The sequence below is a fragment of the Marmota marmota genome, unplaced genomic scaffold, assembly GCF_001458135.2.
Source record: "Marmota marmota marmota unplaced genomic scaffold, marMar, whole genome shotgun sequence".
In the NCBI taxonomy this organism is placed as follows: domain Eukaryota; kingdom Metazoa; phylum Chordata; class Mammalia; order Rodentia; family Sciuridae; genus Marmota; species Marmota marmota.
The window spans coordinates 286,419-304,954 of NW_026000241.1; the positions used below are offsets into that span (position 1 = coordinate 286,419).

The 18,536-nt window shown below is 45.4% G+C and overlaps 1 protein-coding gene across 2 annotated transcripts; it reads right to left on the reverse strand.

Annotated features, from left to right (window-relative positions):
• Positions 1–6,288: 6,288 nt before the first annotated feature.
• Positions 6,289–16,029, reverse strand: Fbxl12 (F-box and leucine rich repeat protein 12). 2 transcript variants are annotated; one of them, XM_048794698.1, is made up of 4 exons: positions 15,753–15,813; positions 15,571–15,643; positions 14,087–14,150; positions 6,289–7,718 (listed from the first exon to the last, which is right to left on the reverse strand). In XM_048794698.1, the coding sequence occupies exon 4, from the start codon at positions 7,716–7,718 to the stop codon at positions 6,897–6,899; it is 822 nt and encodes a 273-aa protein (XP_048650655.1). In that variant the 5' UTR covers positions 14,087–14,150; positions 15,571–15,643; positions 15,753–15,813; the 3' UTR covers positions 6,289–6,896. The 2 variants fall into 2 exon arrangements, with proteins under 2 accessions (XP_048650655.1, XP_015344460.1); XM_015488974.2 differs by lacking the exon at positions 14,087–14,150 and having other exon boundaries at positions 15,753–16,029.
• Between the last annotated feature and the right edge of the window lie 2,507 nt (positions 16,030–18,536).

The window sequence follows — 18,536 nt, forward strand, 5'->3', positions numbered from 1 at the left end:
TCATTAGTGCTCAGCAGGACACGCTGGCACTGCCAAGTCTACGGGGCTGCAGGAAGCTTGGACCCAAGTCACGGTGGCCCCAAGGATAGAGATGCTTTTATGGAGAGAAGACCCGGATGTTGCTTTGGCGACTTTTGGAGAAAAGGCCCCGTCAGCCCGCCTCCTGAGGAGACGGAGTCCCAGGGCACAGGGCCACAGCCGGCAGCCTGGGGAGAGATGCTCCACAATCTAGTAAAGAGTTTCCGCTGCAGCCTGGCCCACCCTGCCCCTGGACCCCACGGAGCCTCCGCAACACGCCCATCCTGCAGGCCGTAACTGGCCCGGCCGCCCAGGCAGGCGGAGGCCGCTTTGCTCGGTGGTCCTGCATATCTGCATTTCCGCTTCCTGTTTGGCGAGCCAGGAAGGGGCGGGGCTATAGGGCTCCCGGGAGAAGACCCGAACCTGAAGCTAGAACCTGGTCCTGGGTCCGTGGGCGGAGCTAGAGGGAGGATAGGCTTAGGGGCGTGGCTCGGGTTGAAGACCCGTCCTAGAAAGCGAGGCATAAGATGGACGTGACTTGTGGAATCGGCTGAAGTAGACTCCAAGCCCAGTGCGCGGAGCCATGATGGGGACCAGGCTGGGGATGGAAGTCGGTGAGTGGGCCCTCCATTGGCCAGATCTCAGGATGCTCAAAGTGTTTTTCTTGCAACTGTTCCCTATCTTCTTTTTTTTTTTGCCGATCCGCAAAATAAGTCAACCATCATTCATACATTCATACTGTTCTTCCTTAACCTTTTTTTTTCTTTTCTTTCTTTTTTTTTCTGTGTGTGTGTGTGTATGTGTGTGTGTGTAAAAAGCATTTTATTTATATGGGGGGGAAAAAAACTACAATAAGATCTGTAAAAGGAGTCAATATAATGTTGCCTGAACAGAAAAAATTCAAAATGTGAATAGCAAAAAATAATTCATTCACATTGCAACAAAATTAAGTATAAAAAATTAAAACATATGTTTCTGCAATAATCAGAATGCCAAGAATCAGTGTAAAGATCCTCTCAGGATTAAGAAATGTTCAGTCAATCTAAAGAATATCCTAAGACAAGGGAGATGCCATTAATTCATTTACTTACCAGCTGTTGAATTAATACTGTCCACTGAAAACAAGTGATGAGTTGCTCTAATTCCAGCACCTGGGAGGCTGAGGCAGAATTGAAAGTTTGAGGTCAGTCTCACCACTTAGCTAGATTCTGCCCTCTGAACAATTTTGTGAGGCCCTATCTCAAAAAGGACTGGGGATGTAGCTCAATGGTAAAATCCCTCTGGGTTCAATCCCCAGCAGCCCCAAAATAAAAAAAATAAGTTGATATACATGCAAATTGGACCTATTTAGTTTTGTACAGTGAAAATGCAAATTATGAAGTGAACTTACAGAATGAAATATGGATACAGATTTACAAAAATGACAGATAACACATATGCATTTCTCATGTAAACACAACTAGTTTCATTAAAATTTTCCTTTATTTGTTATGTGGGTCTTTGGGAAGATGAGGGACATGTTTTAATTTAAATCACAAATGCTAAACCAGAGTATCCAGATGATAAAGTTGATGCCCAGCAAATAGTTATTTTCACTTTATCTCGAACAAGGGTGAAGAGATAGACATATAGGTTTTCTCATATTCCTGTTGAGATGTTAATGATTTACATGGCAATTCAGGTGATATTCTGCCTCCTGCTGTATACTGGTGGTTTTACATTCCATCCCAAGCAGCTGCTTTTTGAAACTAACCATAAAATCTTCTGTACTGAAAGTTCTCATAAACAAGAAAAACACTTTCTGGCTGGATATGTAGCTCAGTGGTAGAGTGCTTGCCTACCATGCTTAAGGATCTAACCCCTTAGCACTGTAAAAAACAAAACCAAAAACATATTTCTGTCTCACTGTATCTTTGGGTTGTAGCATCTTCCCACTGCTTGGGCTAGGGATGGGAGTAGATAGCAACAGTTTAACAGATGAGAAAACAGACCCACATAATTATAATTATATATAATTATATTTACACATAATATTTCCACTTCATTCCCAGCAAAATGCTGAAGGAATTTAGAAAATGTAAATTTCTGAGGGAAGAATAAATAGCAAGTGCAAAGGCCATGAGATAGGAGAGTGTTTGACCTCTTTAATCAACAGCGGAACCCTCAGTGTCTGAAATGGTTTGAGTGAATGGGGGATTAGGTCGAAGGTAAACTACCAGGAAGAGTAAAACCAGATAAGTCACAGAGTCAGATCATAACAGGGGCACCTGAGCAACTCTAAAAATGTTGAGTTTTACTTTGATTGCAATGGGGAGCCACTGAAGGAAAGGTCTGGAGTTAAAAATGCAACATTATCTGAAACATTTTAAAAATATCTCTGTTATTTGTGAACTCTAGGGAAGCAAAGGTATGATGTGGAAGAATAGCTAGAAAGTTAAGGAGAAAGTGGTTTGGAGGATGAGAGGGTGGGAAGTTGTCTGATGCTAAAGTGAAGACAGTCAATAGCTGTTTAAGATGTGTTTTGGAATCATTCATGATTCCAAGGATTTAGTTCATTTGTCTGTTTTGCATTATCAAGTGAAAAGAACTCTGGACATTGGTAAATAGAGACTTCAATAAGAAAATTCCATTTCAAGAGGAAGAATAGGGCTGGGATGTAGGTCAGTGGTTAGCAAATACTGATTTGAGTGTTTTGTGGATAAGGTTAAATTAGAACCTGGGCTTAATCCCTGAGAGAGAGAGAGAGAGAGAAAGAAAAAGAGAGAGAGCTTATTGCAACAGATGGAAAGGTATTACTACAATAAGAACACACAGAAATATCTCAAATATTAGTAGAAAAGGGCTTTTTTTTTTTTTCAGAAAGAAGTAAGAAAGCTCAGAGAATGTCTTTTTGTTTAAGGAGTAGATGTTCTCAACATCCACATTGGTTTCCACTGAGGATATTGAAGATTGAGGTCCTCATGGGAAGAAAGAAACTTAACTAACTGTATTCCTTAAAACCCCTGGGAGCCATGTCCTGCAATGTAAACCCCAAGGAAGATCTGTTCTTGCTCCTGTGACAAAATGCAGCCAACATTCAGTATCCATGGAGAGCTGCATCTGTGGATTCAAAGTTGGACAAAGAACACATGAAAGTGTAATGTGTCTGTCTACACTGAACAGGTTCAGACTGTGTGTTTAGGGGTGGGTACTGGGGATTGAACTAGGGGCATGCTACCAGTGAGCCACATGCCCAGTCCCTTCCATTTATTTATTTGTTTGTTTGTTTGTTTATTATGAGACAGGGTCTTGATAAATTTCCCAGATTGGCCTTGAATTTTAAATCCTCCTGCTTCAGGCTCCTTCTAGAATTGCAGGTGTAGGACACCATGCCTAGACATAGACATTTTTTCCTTGTCTTTATACACTAAACAATACAGAATAACAGTAATTTATGTGACATTATCCTAAGTAACCTGGAGATTACTTACACAGGAGGATGTGTGTAGGTTCTATGCCAATACTTATATAAGGGACATAAGCTTCTGAAGATTTTGGTATCTGTGAGGGATTCTAGAATCATCCTCTGTGGATAAAGAGGAATGAATAACAGAAATGTTTTCCTAACAGTTCTGGAAGCTGGGAAGTCCAAGATCAACCACCAGCAGTTTTAATATCTAGGAGGGCTTCCTGGTTCATAGTGCATTCTGTATCCTCACATGGTGGAATGGGCAAGAGTCTCTTTGGGGCTTTTTTTTTTAATTTTATTTTTTTTTTAGTTGTCAATGGATCTTTATTTATTTATATGCAGTACCAAGAATCAAACCTTATGCCTCACACATGCTAGGTAAGCGCTCTACCACTGAGTCACAACCCCAGCCCAGGGCTTTTTTTTTTTTTAACCCCCTGGGGATTGAATCCAGGTGCACTTTATTACTGAGCTTTATCCCCAGCCCCCACTTTTAAAATCTGAGTCAGGATCTCACTACATTGCTGAAGGCCCCACTAATTTGCTGGGGCTGGCCTTGAACTCGTGATCCTCTTGCCTGAGCCTCCATTGTTGCTGGGATTACAGGCATGCACTACCATGCCCAGTTGAGACTGTTAAGTCCTTAGGCCAAAGTAACTTCATTTTGAAAATCAGCACCCACCATCCTAAGAAGCCCACCCAGGCATGACCTTCTTGTTAAGCCCGCCTCCAAGAGTCCCTAATTGCCAAAATCAAAACAAAGATGCCGAGTAACAATCACAGGACCAGATGGGTTATTTTTAAACTGTTTCCTTGTACTTGACTATATAGTTAAGAAGTATTTCCCAGCAGGCGGCTGCGCCTAGCAGAAGGGCAGCCTGGCAGATATTCTCTGTCAATAAACCTTTGCTTGACTCAGAGCTGTCTCTCTCGTGGACATTTGTGCCAGCTACCCTAATAGAGGCCTCTTGAAAAGGGCACTAGTCCCATTCATGAGGTCCCTGTCCTCATGACTTAATTACCTCCTAACGCCGCCCCCCTTGGGGGCTAGAATTTCAACATATAACTGTAGGGGATTATATGTGTTCTCCAAAGGTCTGTGTGTTAAAGGCTTGGTCCCCAGGGTATACTGTTCCTAGCTGGTGGAATCTTTAGGTGATAGGGTAGTATTAGGGGCATGGTCTTGAATAGGATTATGTCCAGGGCCTTTTCCTCTTTTGCTTCCTGGCTCATGTGGTGAGCTATTTGCTCTCCTGTATGCTCCCTGTCATTGGCATCCAACACCCTAACCAGAGCCCCCAAAACAATGGATCTGCCTGATCTTATCCCACAACCTCCAAAAACATAAGCCAAAATAAACTTGCAGAGCCCAACTGTATCAATCTGTTTTTCATTACTATAACAAAATGATAGAGGCAAGCTAACTTCATAATGGAAAAAAAGGGCTTATTTTCAGTTCTAGAGGTTCAAGGACATGATGCCTGCATTAACGTGCCTCTGATACAAACCTCATGGCTAATGATGTCACAATGGCATCAGCATGTCAGGAAGGAACAAGTCTTGTCATCAAAAAGAAGCCAGAGAGGTTAGAGTCCTACAATCCCTACTAAGTCCTTCTCACTAAGCTCCATCTTTTTTCTTTTTTGTAGTGCTGAAGATCAAACTCAGGGCCCCATGCATACCAGGAAATTGCTCTACCACTGAGCCACATCCCCAGTCCTAACTCCATCCTTTGAAGGTCCCACCACCTCTCACATTGCCTCCCTAGGGACCAAGCTTCCAACACATGAACTCTTGGGGGACAAATTCAAACCTTATCCAAACCACGGTAACATGTGTGGCTGATGTGGACCCTCCATCATATTCCCCCAAATAGAACCCAGTTCTCCTGACAGCCTCCATCAGCAAAACGGGCCTAATTTTATTTCCCTCCCCACCCCCCGCAGCTGTGAAAATGCCAATCTCTGTGCTCTAACTTGGCTCAATCCTGTCTCCCAAACGTCCTGGGCTAGAGCTGCTAGGTTTGGTCATAGCTTTGGACAATAAGACCCTAACCATGGCCTCATCAGGGGCATACCCACACCCCAATCCTGGCAAGACAGAAGGAATTTCTATTCCAGCCAAGTGGGAATAGCAGGAAGAAACATGTCCAGCTCCTCTGATGGGTGAGCTTAGAATAAGGAATCAGCAGACCCAGCTCAGCCCTCTTCTCTCAGTCCTGGCCCTGCCTTCCAGGCAGGTGATGAGCCCCTAGTCTGGGGCTTAGCCACACACCCTCAGACCCGGTTCAGAAGGGTTCAGAAGTAACACTTATCTCATGGGCAAGCAAATGCTCAGGCTTTTACCACCTGCGTCCTTCAAGTGGTTCTGACTCAAAAGACAGGAAAAGAGTTGTTACTTACCGAAACCCTAACACCTGAGCCACCTGTGAGGCCCTGCCTGCCCTTCCCCCATTGCTCTCCAACCTGGCTTTCTCCTCCCTGCTCACTCCACCCACAGACCTTCTTCCTATTACTGGAAAATGCCAAGTTTTTTCCTACCTCAGGATCTTTTTTCCCCAGCTTTCTCTGCAGCTGGTTTACCACTTAGATCTCTGCCAAGAGGCTCAACCCTGCCTTCTCTACCAAGCACCCATGCCTCTATCACATAACCTTGGTTAATTGTCTCAGAGGCTCCAAAATTATTCCATGAACCTGTTCACACCCCGCCTTCTCCTCTTGGAGCTGTACAAGAACTTTTGTTTTGCTCACTGCTGTGGCCCCAGTACCAAGAATGTTGCCTGCCAAAACAGGAGGTGCTTAAGGAATGAATAAACTGAATGCTTTCTTGAAAAAAAATTCATTATTTTTCTTTAATAGCAAAATAATATCTGCTGTGGAAAACTTGGAAAAGGTAGAAAATACAACTGAGAACCTTCATGAACATTTTGATTATGAATGGCAAGCCTCATCTGCCCTTGATCTCTGTGCCTCCTGTGTGTGTGTAGATATAGAAATGGTGCACAGGCGTGTGGGTACACATGTATAATCTTTTCAGGTATCATTGCGGGGACTTGGCCCCTCAGGTCCTTCTAGCTCTTAATTCCACCCATCTGGTGGTGAGGACAACTCTGAGGATGACCTGGAGGATGGCCTTCATCAAGGGCTTCTGAGGGCGGGGGCTGTCAGAGTAAGGCTATGCAACATAATCCTGAGGTAGCTCGGATCTCTATTTGTAGATGTGGGAACTGGGCCTCCAGAGGCAGGCTGCTGAGGCTGAGGCCACACAGCTGGCCAATGATTCCCACTGTCTGGAGGCCCAAGGCCTTCATTGTCTCCTCCTGTCACCTTCAGTTCCCTCAAGCCCCATAAGCTGCCCTCTTCAATTTGCTGCTCAGAGGGTCTTTCATCAAGGGCTTTCATCAACTGTGAAAGCTGGGACAGTGGCACAGTTACATCCACCAGTCCATGGACTCTTTGGGGCAGGCCCTAACAATGACCATACAGTGGGGCAGCCCCTTACACAGGATCCTCTCAGCCTCCTGACCCTCCCAGCCCAGCCCCTGCAGCTCAAGCACTCTGAGTTTGGGCATGGTGAGGCAGGAGGAAACAATTTCAGCTGGAGTGGGCATTTCTGGGGTGATGAGGGGGCCCTGTAAGCACAGACTCTCCAGGGCTGGCATTCCTTCCAGGACAGCCAGGCCAGGAGCAGAGAGGCCCCCAACGGTCAGCCGGATCTTGCGCACACCTCGGAGGTGGCGGCTGATGGCCAGCAGGGTGCTGTCGGCTGAGAGGGTGCAACCTAGCATCTCGAACCTCTGCAGGTAACTGAGCTCCTGCAGGCTGGTATCCAGCCCCGTCTGGGTCACACGGTAGGTGCCACCTAGCACCAGCGAGCGCAGGGCCCGGAAACGTGTCAGGCCCTGCAGGTGCTCGTCACGGAAGGCAGGGACACGGTCCAGCACGATGCATTCGAGCAGGGGCAGCACGGTGGGGTCCTGCTCCTTAAGGAGCCAGGCCATGGAGATCTCACAGCTGTGCAGCTCCAGGGTCCTCAGGGTGCAGGGCAGGCTGGTGATGGGTACCATGCTCAGGTCAGCCACGTGCAGGCAGAGGCGCTTCAGGTTGGGGCACTTCTGGCCCAGGGCTTTCAACAGGGCAGGGGACAACTGGGGGGCCTGAGAGCCGGAGAAGAGGTAGCCACCCATCCGCAGGGAATGGAGCCGAGATGCCATGTATCGGCGAAGAAGGTGCCACATAACTTTAGGCCGCATCTGTAAGAGCCAGAGGTTGGGGTGACTGGGTGAGAGGTACAGGGTTCCCAAGGCCCCTGACTACTTGTGGCAGGGGTTTGGGTGTTTCCCTGGGTTTCTGCCCTTCCACATCAGCCTCCTCCCCAGGAACAGCAGGAGGGTCTGACTTCACCATTCTGACTGCTAAAGTCCAGCGTGTGTGTGTGTGTGTGTGTGTGTGTGTGTGTGTCTCGGGGGTGGGGGTGGGTCCAAATAGATCAGAACAGATGGAGCAGGGAAACAAAATGAACCACCCCTCTATAAGCCTTTCTTGATAACCACCTCTGGGAGAGAGAAACCACAGAGAATAAAGCTGGAAAAAAAAAAAAAGGCTAAAAATTACCCAGAGTAAATTAGGTCTAGGTTAAAAAAAAAAATGATTAAAAACAGTCACAGCCTAGTAACAATCAGAGCTGCCTGACCCTGGGAAATTAACAGAACACAAGCAGAGCCAGGTGGAGTAGTACACCCCTTATCCTAACTCCTTGGGAGGGTGAGGCAAGAGGATCTCAAGTTCAAGGCCAGCCTGGGAAACTCAGTGAAACCCTGTCTTAAAGTAAAAGTTTAAAAAAAGGTCTGGGGGTGTATGTAACTCAAGTGTAGAGTGCTTGCCCAGTAAGTGCGAGGTCCTAGGTTTATTCCCAGTACAGCGGAAAGAAAACAAAATACAACTGAAAACCCAGTTCACTTCATTGTATGTACATATTACCTTAAAAAGAAATTGACTTCAGTGTAGCTCAGTGGTAGAGCAACTCGCCTGGCAAGCATGAGGCCCTGGATTCAATTCCTAGCATTATGCAGATTTAAAAAAAAGGAAACGTATAGCATATAATCTATCTATGGTTCTGGGTATTGGATCCAGGGCCTTGTGAATGCTAAGCACATGCTCTACCAGCTTCATACCCAGTCTACTGGGTATAAATTTTGTTGACTACTTTTGACACAGGAATCAAATCTTTGTGGCTAAAATTATGGAACCAGCCCAGATGCTCCATCAATAGATGAATGGATTAAGAAAATGTGGTACATATACACAATGGAGTCCTTCGCAGCCATAAAGAATGAAATTTTGGCATTTAACAGTGGATGGAACTGGAGAACGTCATGCTCAGTGAAATAAGCTAGACTCAGAAAATCAAGGGTGGAATGTTCTCTCATATGCAGAAGCTAAAGCAAAATAAGGGGGGAAATGGGGTGGATTAGATATCAGTGGTGATACAGGGAGGATCAGTGGAATAGAGGAGATTGAGAGAGAGGGAGGACGTATGGGAAAGGGAAGGAAATGTGGAATGAATCTAACAACTCATGTCATGTGCAAGTAAAAATATACCATAAAAAATTCCACCTTTATGTATATGTCAAAAGCACCAATGAAAAATAAATAAATAGGGCCTGGGGTTGTAGCTCAGTGGTAGAGTGCTTGCCTCACACGCATGAGGCGCTGGATTCAATCCTCAGCACCAGGTAAAAATAAATAAATAAAATAAAGATATTGTGTCCCTCTACAACTTAAAAAAATATTTTAAAAATAAATAAATAGCCAGGCGCAGTGCCATATGCCTATAATCCCAGGGGCAAGGGAGGCTGAGACAGGAGGACTGCAAGTTCAAAGGCTGCCTCAGCAAGTAGCAAGGCCCTTAGCAACTCAGCGAAACCTGTCTCTAATAAAATATAAAAAGGATTGGGGATGTGGCTCAGTGGTTGAGCACCCCTGGGTATAATCCCCTGTACCGAAAATAAATAAATAAAAAATAAATAAGTAAATGGAAGATTTGTAGGGCAGAGGAAGAAGAATGGGGGAGGGAGGAAGGGTAGGAAAGTGATGGGCACCACGGACTGAAATGGAATAAATCAAAATCCATACATGCATGATTTTTTTTTTTTAGTTGTAGATAGACACAATACCGTTATTTATTTTATGTGGTTCTGAGGATCGAACCCAGTGCTTCATACGTGCTAGGCAAGCGCTCTACCACTGAACCATAACCCCAGCCCCATGCATGCATGATTTTGTCCAAAGAACCCAATTACTATGTGTAACTATAATGCTCTAAAAATTACAGCAACTTAAAGAGCCTGTCTCAAAAGATTTTGGGATGTGGCTCAGTGGAAAAGTGCCTCAGGCTAAAGCCCCAGTACCAAAACCAAACAAACAAAAAATACCAAAATTCTCGGCCAAATTTAGACCAGCAAGTCGGGTCCCTGGAAACTAACTCGTTAGAAATACTGGCTACTAACCAGAACCTCACAAGGGTAGAAGCTATGGTTAGCAAAATTTGAAATGGGCAAAAAGCCAATGGACAAAGTTAATTTTTTATAACTTTATTATTTATTTTTATTGTTTATGTGGTGCTAAGGATTGAACCCAGTGCTTCATACATGCAAGGAAAGCACTCTATCCCTGAGCCACAACCCCAACCCTGACAAAGTTAATTTTTATTTGAAAGATGATATTTAAGAAAACTCTTTAAGTTTCACAACATCAAATGTGAGTCAGGATGCTGAGAGGCAGCTTTTCTCATGATCTGCTGTGGAAACTTCTTTGGGAAGCAATATGGTAGTTTTTTCAGAAATATAGAATGCAGGAAACCACTAACACCTGTTTTGTTTTGAAAGAACACAGTTGACGCTCTGTAACCATGGGTTCTACACCAGTGGATCGAATCAATTGTAAGTTAGAATATGCTGGGGGAAGAAAAGCTACATCTCCAGCCCTTTTTATATTTTGAGACAGGGCCTCACTAAGTTGCTGAGGCTGTCCTTGAACTTTCAATCCTCCTACGTCAGCCTCCTGAGCTGCTGAGATTACAGGCATGAGCCACTGTGCCCAGCTCCTATGGAAATTTTTTTGAAATATATATTTTTTTAGTTGATCTTTATTTACTTATTTTTATGTGGTGCTGAGGATTGAACCCAGTGCTGCACACGTGTGAGGCAAGCGCTCTACCACTGAGCTACAACCCCAGCCCTCCTATGGAATTTAAATCATCTCTGAATGACTTATTATAACTATAGAATGTGAATGCTAGAAATTAATTGTTATACTGTATTGTTTAGAGAATGATGACAAAAAAAACTAGACTGTACATTTTCAATGCCTCCAAATTTAATAGCCGGTACCAAAAAAAGAAAAAAGAAAGAAAATCTATAGGAGGATGTGCATTGATTCTATGCAAATGCTACACCATTAAAAAAAATGTTTTGCAGTTATAAATGGACAGCATGCCTTTATTTTGTTTATTTTTTATGGGGTGCTAAGGATCAAACCCAGTGCCTCATACATGCTAGGCAAGCTCTCTGCCACTGAGCTACAGCCCCAGCCCCATACACCATTTTTTTTAAAAAAGGGACTTGAACATCTAAGAAATTTGGAATCTGAGGGGATCCTAGAACCAATCCCTAGCAGATACCATGGAACAACTGTTTATGTGTTTGTGTTCCTAGGATACAAAAGCAAACAGGAACCTGGAGCAGTGGCACATGCTTTTAATCTCAGAAGCTCAGGAGGCTGAGGCAAGAGTATAGAGAGAAAATTTAGTGAGACTCTTGTCTCAAACAAACAAAAAAAAAAACCTAAAAAAAAAAAAACAAATTATGGTACTGGGGATTGGACCCAGGAAAACTTTACTTATGAGATATATATCCCCAGATATTTTTATTTTTTATTTTGAGACAAGATCTTGATAAGTTGCTGAGGCTGGCCTCAAACTTTCCATCCTCCTGCCTCAGCCTCTGGAGTTGCTAAAATTATAGGTGTGTGCCCCTATGCCCAGCCAAAATTTTAAAAAATTTTAAAAGGGCTGGGGTATAGTTCAGTGACAGAGCATCCCTGGATTCAATCCCCATACCCCCCCCCCCACAAACTCCATTTCCCCACCACCCCCCTGCACACAGGCAAGCGAGCAAATAGCAACATCTGCTGCCTCTGGCAGAAAGAACAAGGTAAGGTGAGGGAGAGAAATAGAGAGCAGACCTTAATTAAGGCTTAAGGAGACATGAATTTTTGCTACTTTGCATTTTGAATCATGCATGTTTTATCAAAAAAAAAAAAAAAAAAACCTAATGCTTTCATTTGTTAAAATGTACCCACCAATCTGGGGTACAGTTCAGTGGTAGAGCACTTGCCTAGCATGTATAAGACCCTGAGTTCCAGTTTCAGCTACACACACGCAAAAGAAAGAACAAAAGGGTGGGGCGGGGGGAATCAAGTTAGGATTCCAGTACAGCCTGACTCCAAAACCTGATCTGGATCTTATAATCACTGCACTGTAAAAGCAAAATGTACATTGTAAATGCATAAAAGATGGGAGAGAGGGAAATACTCCAGAGCAATAATAGTGGTGACTCTGGGGAAGGGGTTAACAGAGACAACTCTCAACAGCTTAGCTCTGCCTGTAGCAATTTCAGTGTATTTACCAGAAGAATCATTCATGACTTGCATAATTTCTTAAAAATTATCTTTCACTGGTAAATACACCTCCAAAAAAAAAGGGGGGGGGTGTTGGTATGGTGATGCACCTGTGATCCCAGCTACTCAGGAGGCAGAGGCAGGTGAATTGCTTGAGTCCAGGAGTTTGAGGGCAATCTGAACAACACAGCTAAACCTCATTCAAACAACATAAAAGGAAAACTATAAACAAATGCTCATTTCCAGCAAATAGCAGGTGTGCTAAAAATGCTTAGTAGACTTAAGTCCTGCAACTTACTTGAACGAATTTTAAAAATAATAAGATGGATTCATGGACTGAGAAAGCACTGAATAGATAGATGCACAAATGGATAAACAGGTAATAAATGTAATTAAATGTTAAGGTTGGGTATTTGGGATTCTCTATGCTATTCTCTCAACTTTTATGTATTTATAATAAAATGGTTTTTAAAAAGTTGATTTTAGGGTTGGGGGGTATAGTTCAGTGGTAGAGCACTTGTCTAGCATGACTTAGGCCCTGGATTCAACTCCCAGAACCACCAAACAACAACAATAAAAACAAACAAACAAAAAAACAGGTTTGGGATTATATGCCTATAGTCCCAGCTACTCAGAAGGCTAAGGTGGAAAGGTCATTTGAGCTCAGGAGTCAAGACCAGGCTGGACAACATAGCAACATCAGGTCTCAAAAACTGTTGATCTCAATGAAAACAATTTTTCTATAGGGTCATAATCTCTTTTTAAAAAAAAAAAAATTTTTTTAGTTGTCAATGGACTTTTTATTTATTTATTTATATGTGATGTTGATCATTGAAACCAATGCCTCATACATGGTAGGCAAGTGCTCTACCACTGAGCTAGGACCCCAGCCCATGGGTCATAATCTCTTATGAAACATCATGGGGGCTGGGGATATGGCTCAAGCGGTAGCGCACTCGCCTGGCATGCGTGCGGCCAGGGTTCGATCTTCAGCACCATATACAAACAAAGATGTTGTGTCCGCCGAAAACTAAAAAATAAATATTAAAAAAGAAAAAAAGAAACATCATGGAAAACACTTTGAGTAGGAAAAGAAAAGGGGTATTGACAGCTTTATGCCAGGTTGGGGAAGATTTTATTACCAAATAAATTTGTACCTGGTTTGAAAAAAAAAAAAACCTTTTCACTTTCCAAGTGTTTTTGTTGTTGGGGTTTTTTTGTTTGTTTGTTTTTGGTACTGGGAATTGAACCATGAGCACTTAACCACTAAGACACATCCCCACCTCTTTTTAAATATTTTATTAGAGACAGGGTCTCACTGAGTTGCTTAATGCCTCGCCAAGCTGCTGAGGCTGGCTTTGAACTCACAATCCTCCTGCCTCAGTGATTACAGGTGTGCAACACTGCCCCGGCATTACTGTTTTTAAAGATGAGATCTTGCTATGTTGCCCAGGCTGATCTCAAACTTGTGGACTCAAGTAATCCTCTAACCTCAGCCTCTTGAGTAGCTGATTCCACAGGTGTGCTTGAACAAGCCTGGCTTCACTTTGCAAGCTTTCTGATTTTGAAATGTTGGATTAAGAACTGAATATGGTAAAGTCTAAATGATCTTACTCCTCAGAAAGTGCACTTCCAGGTTTCAGTGTAAGTTCACCTGGACAAAAGAAGACAATCACTGGGCGCAGTGGCACATGCTTATAATCCCAGCAGCTTGGAAGGCTGAGGCAGGTGGATCACAAGTTCAAAGCCAGCCTCAGCAACTTAGTGAGGCTCTAAGCAACTTAGTGAGACTCTGTCTCTAAATAAAAATTTTTTTAAAAGGGCTGGATGTTGCTCAATGGGTTCAATCCCTGGTGGGGGGGAAAAAAAAGAAAAAGAAGAAGACAATCACAAGGCTATTCTTGTTAACCAAAGTGTCTTCCCCCGAGGAGAGGGGCCGCACCTGGAGATGCGGATCAGGTCCCGGACCGGGAGGTAAGAGAAGATTTCCAGAATGAGGACAATACCTGGAGTAGAAATGGAGAGGTTAGGACCCCATTAACCATTTTAATAAGAACCCCAAGTGATTCATATACATAAAGTTTGAGAAACTGATTTTAACTATTTAGATTATTGGAAATAATCTAAACATCTATTAACAGGAAAATGGATACATAAGTTAAAAGGAATGAACTTGATTTCTATGTGCTAAAAAAACAGCATTATTTAAATAGGAAATTGTTCAGAAATTCATTCACTATACTATATACTGCTTATGAACACATGTATGAAATGATGTGAAAGTAAGGTTACAAATCTTCTTTATAATACTGGCTACTTATGAAAAGGATAAGACAACAAGTAGACCTATAAATGTTTTACTGTGTACACGTATATTGTTTACATATACACACAGGTGTCTGTCACACGTATGATGTGCAGTAAATAAAACAAAGTTTAGGTTAGATCTGCCCCACAGTGGCACACATCTGCAATCCTCACTACTTGGGAGGCTGAGCGAATAGAATTGAAAGTCCCAGCGCAGCATGGGTAACTTGGTGAGATCCTTTCTCAAAAATAAAAAGTTAAAAAGACCACGGAAATCGGCAGCACAGGCCTGTAATCCCAGCGACTGGAGGCTGAAGCAAAAGGATCACAAATTCCAAGCCAGCCTCAGCAACTTATCCAGAACCTATGTCAAAACAAAAAATAAGAAGAGCCGGGAGAGTAACTCAGTGGTAGAGGGGTCCTGGGTTCAATCCTCAGTCGGACCGAGGGGGAAAAGAAAAAACAATGAGAGAAGAAAAGAAACAGGGTGGCGGATACAGCTTAGTGCTAGAGTGGTCACCTAACACAAGCAAGCCCTGGGTTCCGTCCCCAGTATAGCCAAAAAAAAAAAAAATTAGGTGGTAAAGACATGGTTGTAATATCACCCTCCATACACTTCTGGATAGTTGAAATATTTCATAATAAACACAAAGAAAATAAAATGCAAATGAGAGAAAGTGGAAATGGTTTGGTCGCACTACTCAGGAATTTTATTCAGAAAATCAGTTGACTCGGGAAAATAATTTCGCTACAAAAAACTGGTATCAGCGTCTGACAATGTCATCACAGACCAGCATTTCCTGGGTGCCGAGGAGGGCCAGGCACTGCTGCAAGCCCCTTCTCCGCACCGCGGCCCCACGACCGAGCTTTTCTTTTCGGGGCTGGGACTGACCACGGGCCTCGCGTGGACTCAGCACGCGCGCCGGTCCCGCAAGGATCTAGGACGGGGACACTGAGGCCCTGAGACGGGCCCACACTGCCTGACTGGAAATCCCAGGCCTGCGCTGACCAAGGGCCAGTTCTTGCAGTTCCTGACACACCGTCCCAGGGTGGGAAGGCTGGTCCTCGGGTCCAACCAATCCAGACGAAGCCCTGGCCCGCGCCACCGACCCCGCGTACCGTGTAGAGCGTCAAGTCGACATGTCGCCACAGCCACCGGTCGTCCACCAGCCTCTTCCAGCGGTGACAGACCCTGGGGGAGGGGACCCGCCGTTAGAACGACCCCGGCCCTACTGGGGCCGGAGCCGCATCTCCGGGTGCGCCCCCTGCCCGGCTCTTTCCCCCGAGGAGAGGGGCCGCACCTGGAGATGCGGATCCGGTCCCGGACCGGGAGGTAAGAGAAGATTTCCAGCAGCACCGAATCCGGCAGGTCAGTAAGAGTTACCATGATCCCGCCGCCACGTACTTCCGCTTCCGGTCAAAGCGAAGTCGGGATTCCCTCGGGAATGCCTAGGCGGCGGGAGGGGAGGCAGCCGGACTTCCAGCACCGGCGGGACCTCCCGCTTTCCTCTCGCAAGGATGTGGTCAGGTTCCAGGACGGGACCACCTCGAGACCAGACCTGCCCGGGGGCGGGCTAGAGACTAAGACCCAGCCTGGGCGGTGTGGCAGGGGCTGGGTGAGGCCCAGGGGCGGGGCTGGGACGAGGACCAAGCCCGGAAGGCGTGGTTTGGGCGGGAACCAACCGGGGGGCGTGGCCAGGACGAAGGCTGGGCTGGGAATAAAGGCGGGGAGTGGGCGGGAGAGCGTGTCCCCAGGCGTGGACCTAGCCCAGAAAGCCTGGTTCGGAAGGGGACAGGGACCAAGCTTGGGGCTAGGAATGTAGCCCAGCAAGCGCAAGTCCCTGGGTTCAGTCCAGGGAAAAAGATCTCACGAAGAAGCCTGGAAGACGGCACCGGGTTGGGACGGGCCCAGGCCCAAGGGTGGGACCCGGAACGAAGCTCAAGCCAGAAGGTGTGGTTGGTGGGCGGGAACAAGGACCAGGACCCAGCCTGGAGGGCGGGGCAGGGATCGGGCGAGGCGACGGGGTGTGGCCACAAGCGGAGTAACTGGCTGAGGTGTCTGTGCTTCTTCACTTAATGCAGCCTGAAGCCTGAGGCGGTGGTCCACGCAGCTGATCCTAGGGACCTGGACGGCTGAGGCAGGGGAATTGGAAGTTCAAGGCCACCCTGGGCAACGGAGACCGTGTCTAAAAAAAAATCTCCGTGTCAGGAGATGAAGTTCAGTAGCAGCACGCCCGCCTGGCATACGCGAGGCTCTAGGTTCAATTCCCAATATTGGAATGTCCTCAGCAGTGAACTCAAAGGGAAATGAGACAAGATTTTGCTAGCCTCGTTATGATGAGATAAATTTATATTCAAGAAGTGCCACATGACTTGGTAAAATTAAGAATGTGCGAAGTTGGGATGGGGATGTGGCTCAAGTGGTAGCGCGCTCGCCTGCCATGCCTGCAGCCCAGGTTCGATCCTCAGTACCACATACAAACAAAGATGTTGTGTCCGCTGGAAACTGTTAGAATCTGTAAACAAGTCAGGATGGCGCCTGGCATTTTGCCAGAAAAATGTTAGGGTCTGTAAACAAATCTGGACGGCGCCTGGCAAAATGCCAGAGGGAGTGGTTTGTGAAGCAACACCAGTGAGCCATTAAGTGTGGAGATTCCTTATTGGTTGACTGATGTATCTAGTTTATGCTAATTAGATAAGCTGTGTGGAATGTATAAATACTGCTCCTGTCCTGCAATAAAGGGCTTCCACTCCTGCTGTATCAATGTACACAAGTTATTTGCCGCCCCCCCCCCCATTATTCTGCTGCAGCCGTACTGCGGTAGATGGTGGCCCGTTACAGGGAGCCCCGGGACACTCGGGGGTAAGGGGGTAAGTGACGAAAAAAAAAGCTGCCCGTCCATAGATAGGACGGGAGCAAATCTGCTTGTCCCTAGGCAGATAGGGCGAGAGGAAAAATGACCATTTCGAGAAAATGGAGAAGATTGATACAGTATGTTTGTGTCTTGTTTTGTCTTGAAATGTTGTATTGTCTTTGTGATGAAAATATGGAAGGGGTGAGAAGTAAATTACTAAGGGAAAGAGGCACCCCAGTGGAACCAAGAATAGTTAGGGCATGTGTTGATGGAAGCCCAGGAACTCTAGTCAGAAAGAAGAAAAAAGTTCAGAGGAAGAAGGATTATCAAGAAAGGAATTGCAAAAGGCTACTACTAAATTCTTTTCGTTATTGCAGGGTGCGTGAATTGGTGTGGCGGCTGCCAAGTGCACGAGCGGGTCACAGTGCAGCAAGTACTTTCCAAGCGGCAGCAGCCGGCTCTTCCACTGCTGAGAGCCCAAATCTAGACCTGACCCGGAGGCACAGTCTTGCAAGCTCTTGCTCCCTGTGCCCAGTAGCAGTTTGAGTCCGGGACACTCCCCAGGGCCATCTGGGGCTGCCCAGGCACTACAGCCAGCAGAAGACGCTACTGGTGTCCCTGATGTTTGGTCATTTTCAATGCCAATAACTAAGCTACAATGGTTCTCCCACACCTGGAAGCTGATGAGTAATGAGCACTATTAATGCTTATTTCAAATGCAAAAAAACCTTGAGATAATGTACTAAATTGTTCAGAAGGTTGTTTTCTTAGTAGAATGCTACAGGATTTTCTTTAGCCATCCGGAGTTCCTGCCTTCCTCCCAGTGCCGGTGAAGACGAAGGTGGAAGAATTTCCAGTGTTGCTGAGAACCGGACGAAACTTCGGCTGAGAAACGGACGAGACTTCGGAGCTGTTGCTGTTTCTGCTACTACAGCTTAGGCTAGCTGCCTGCAGAACTTACCTGGACTGTGACTTAAGCTAGCTGCCTGCAGAACTTACCTGGACTGTGACTTAAGCTAGCTGCCTGCAGAACTTACCTGGACTGTGACTTAAGCTAGCTGCCTGCAGAACTTACCTGGACTGTGACTTAAGCTAGCTGCCTGCAGAACTTACCTGGACTGTGACTTAAGCTAGCTGCCTGCAGAACTTACCTGGACTGTGACTTAAGCTAGCTGCCTGCAGAACTTACCTGGACTGTGACTTAAGCTAGCTGCCTGCAGAACTTACCTG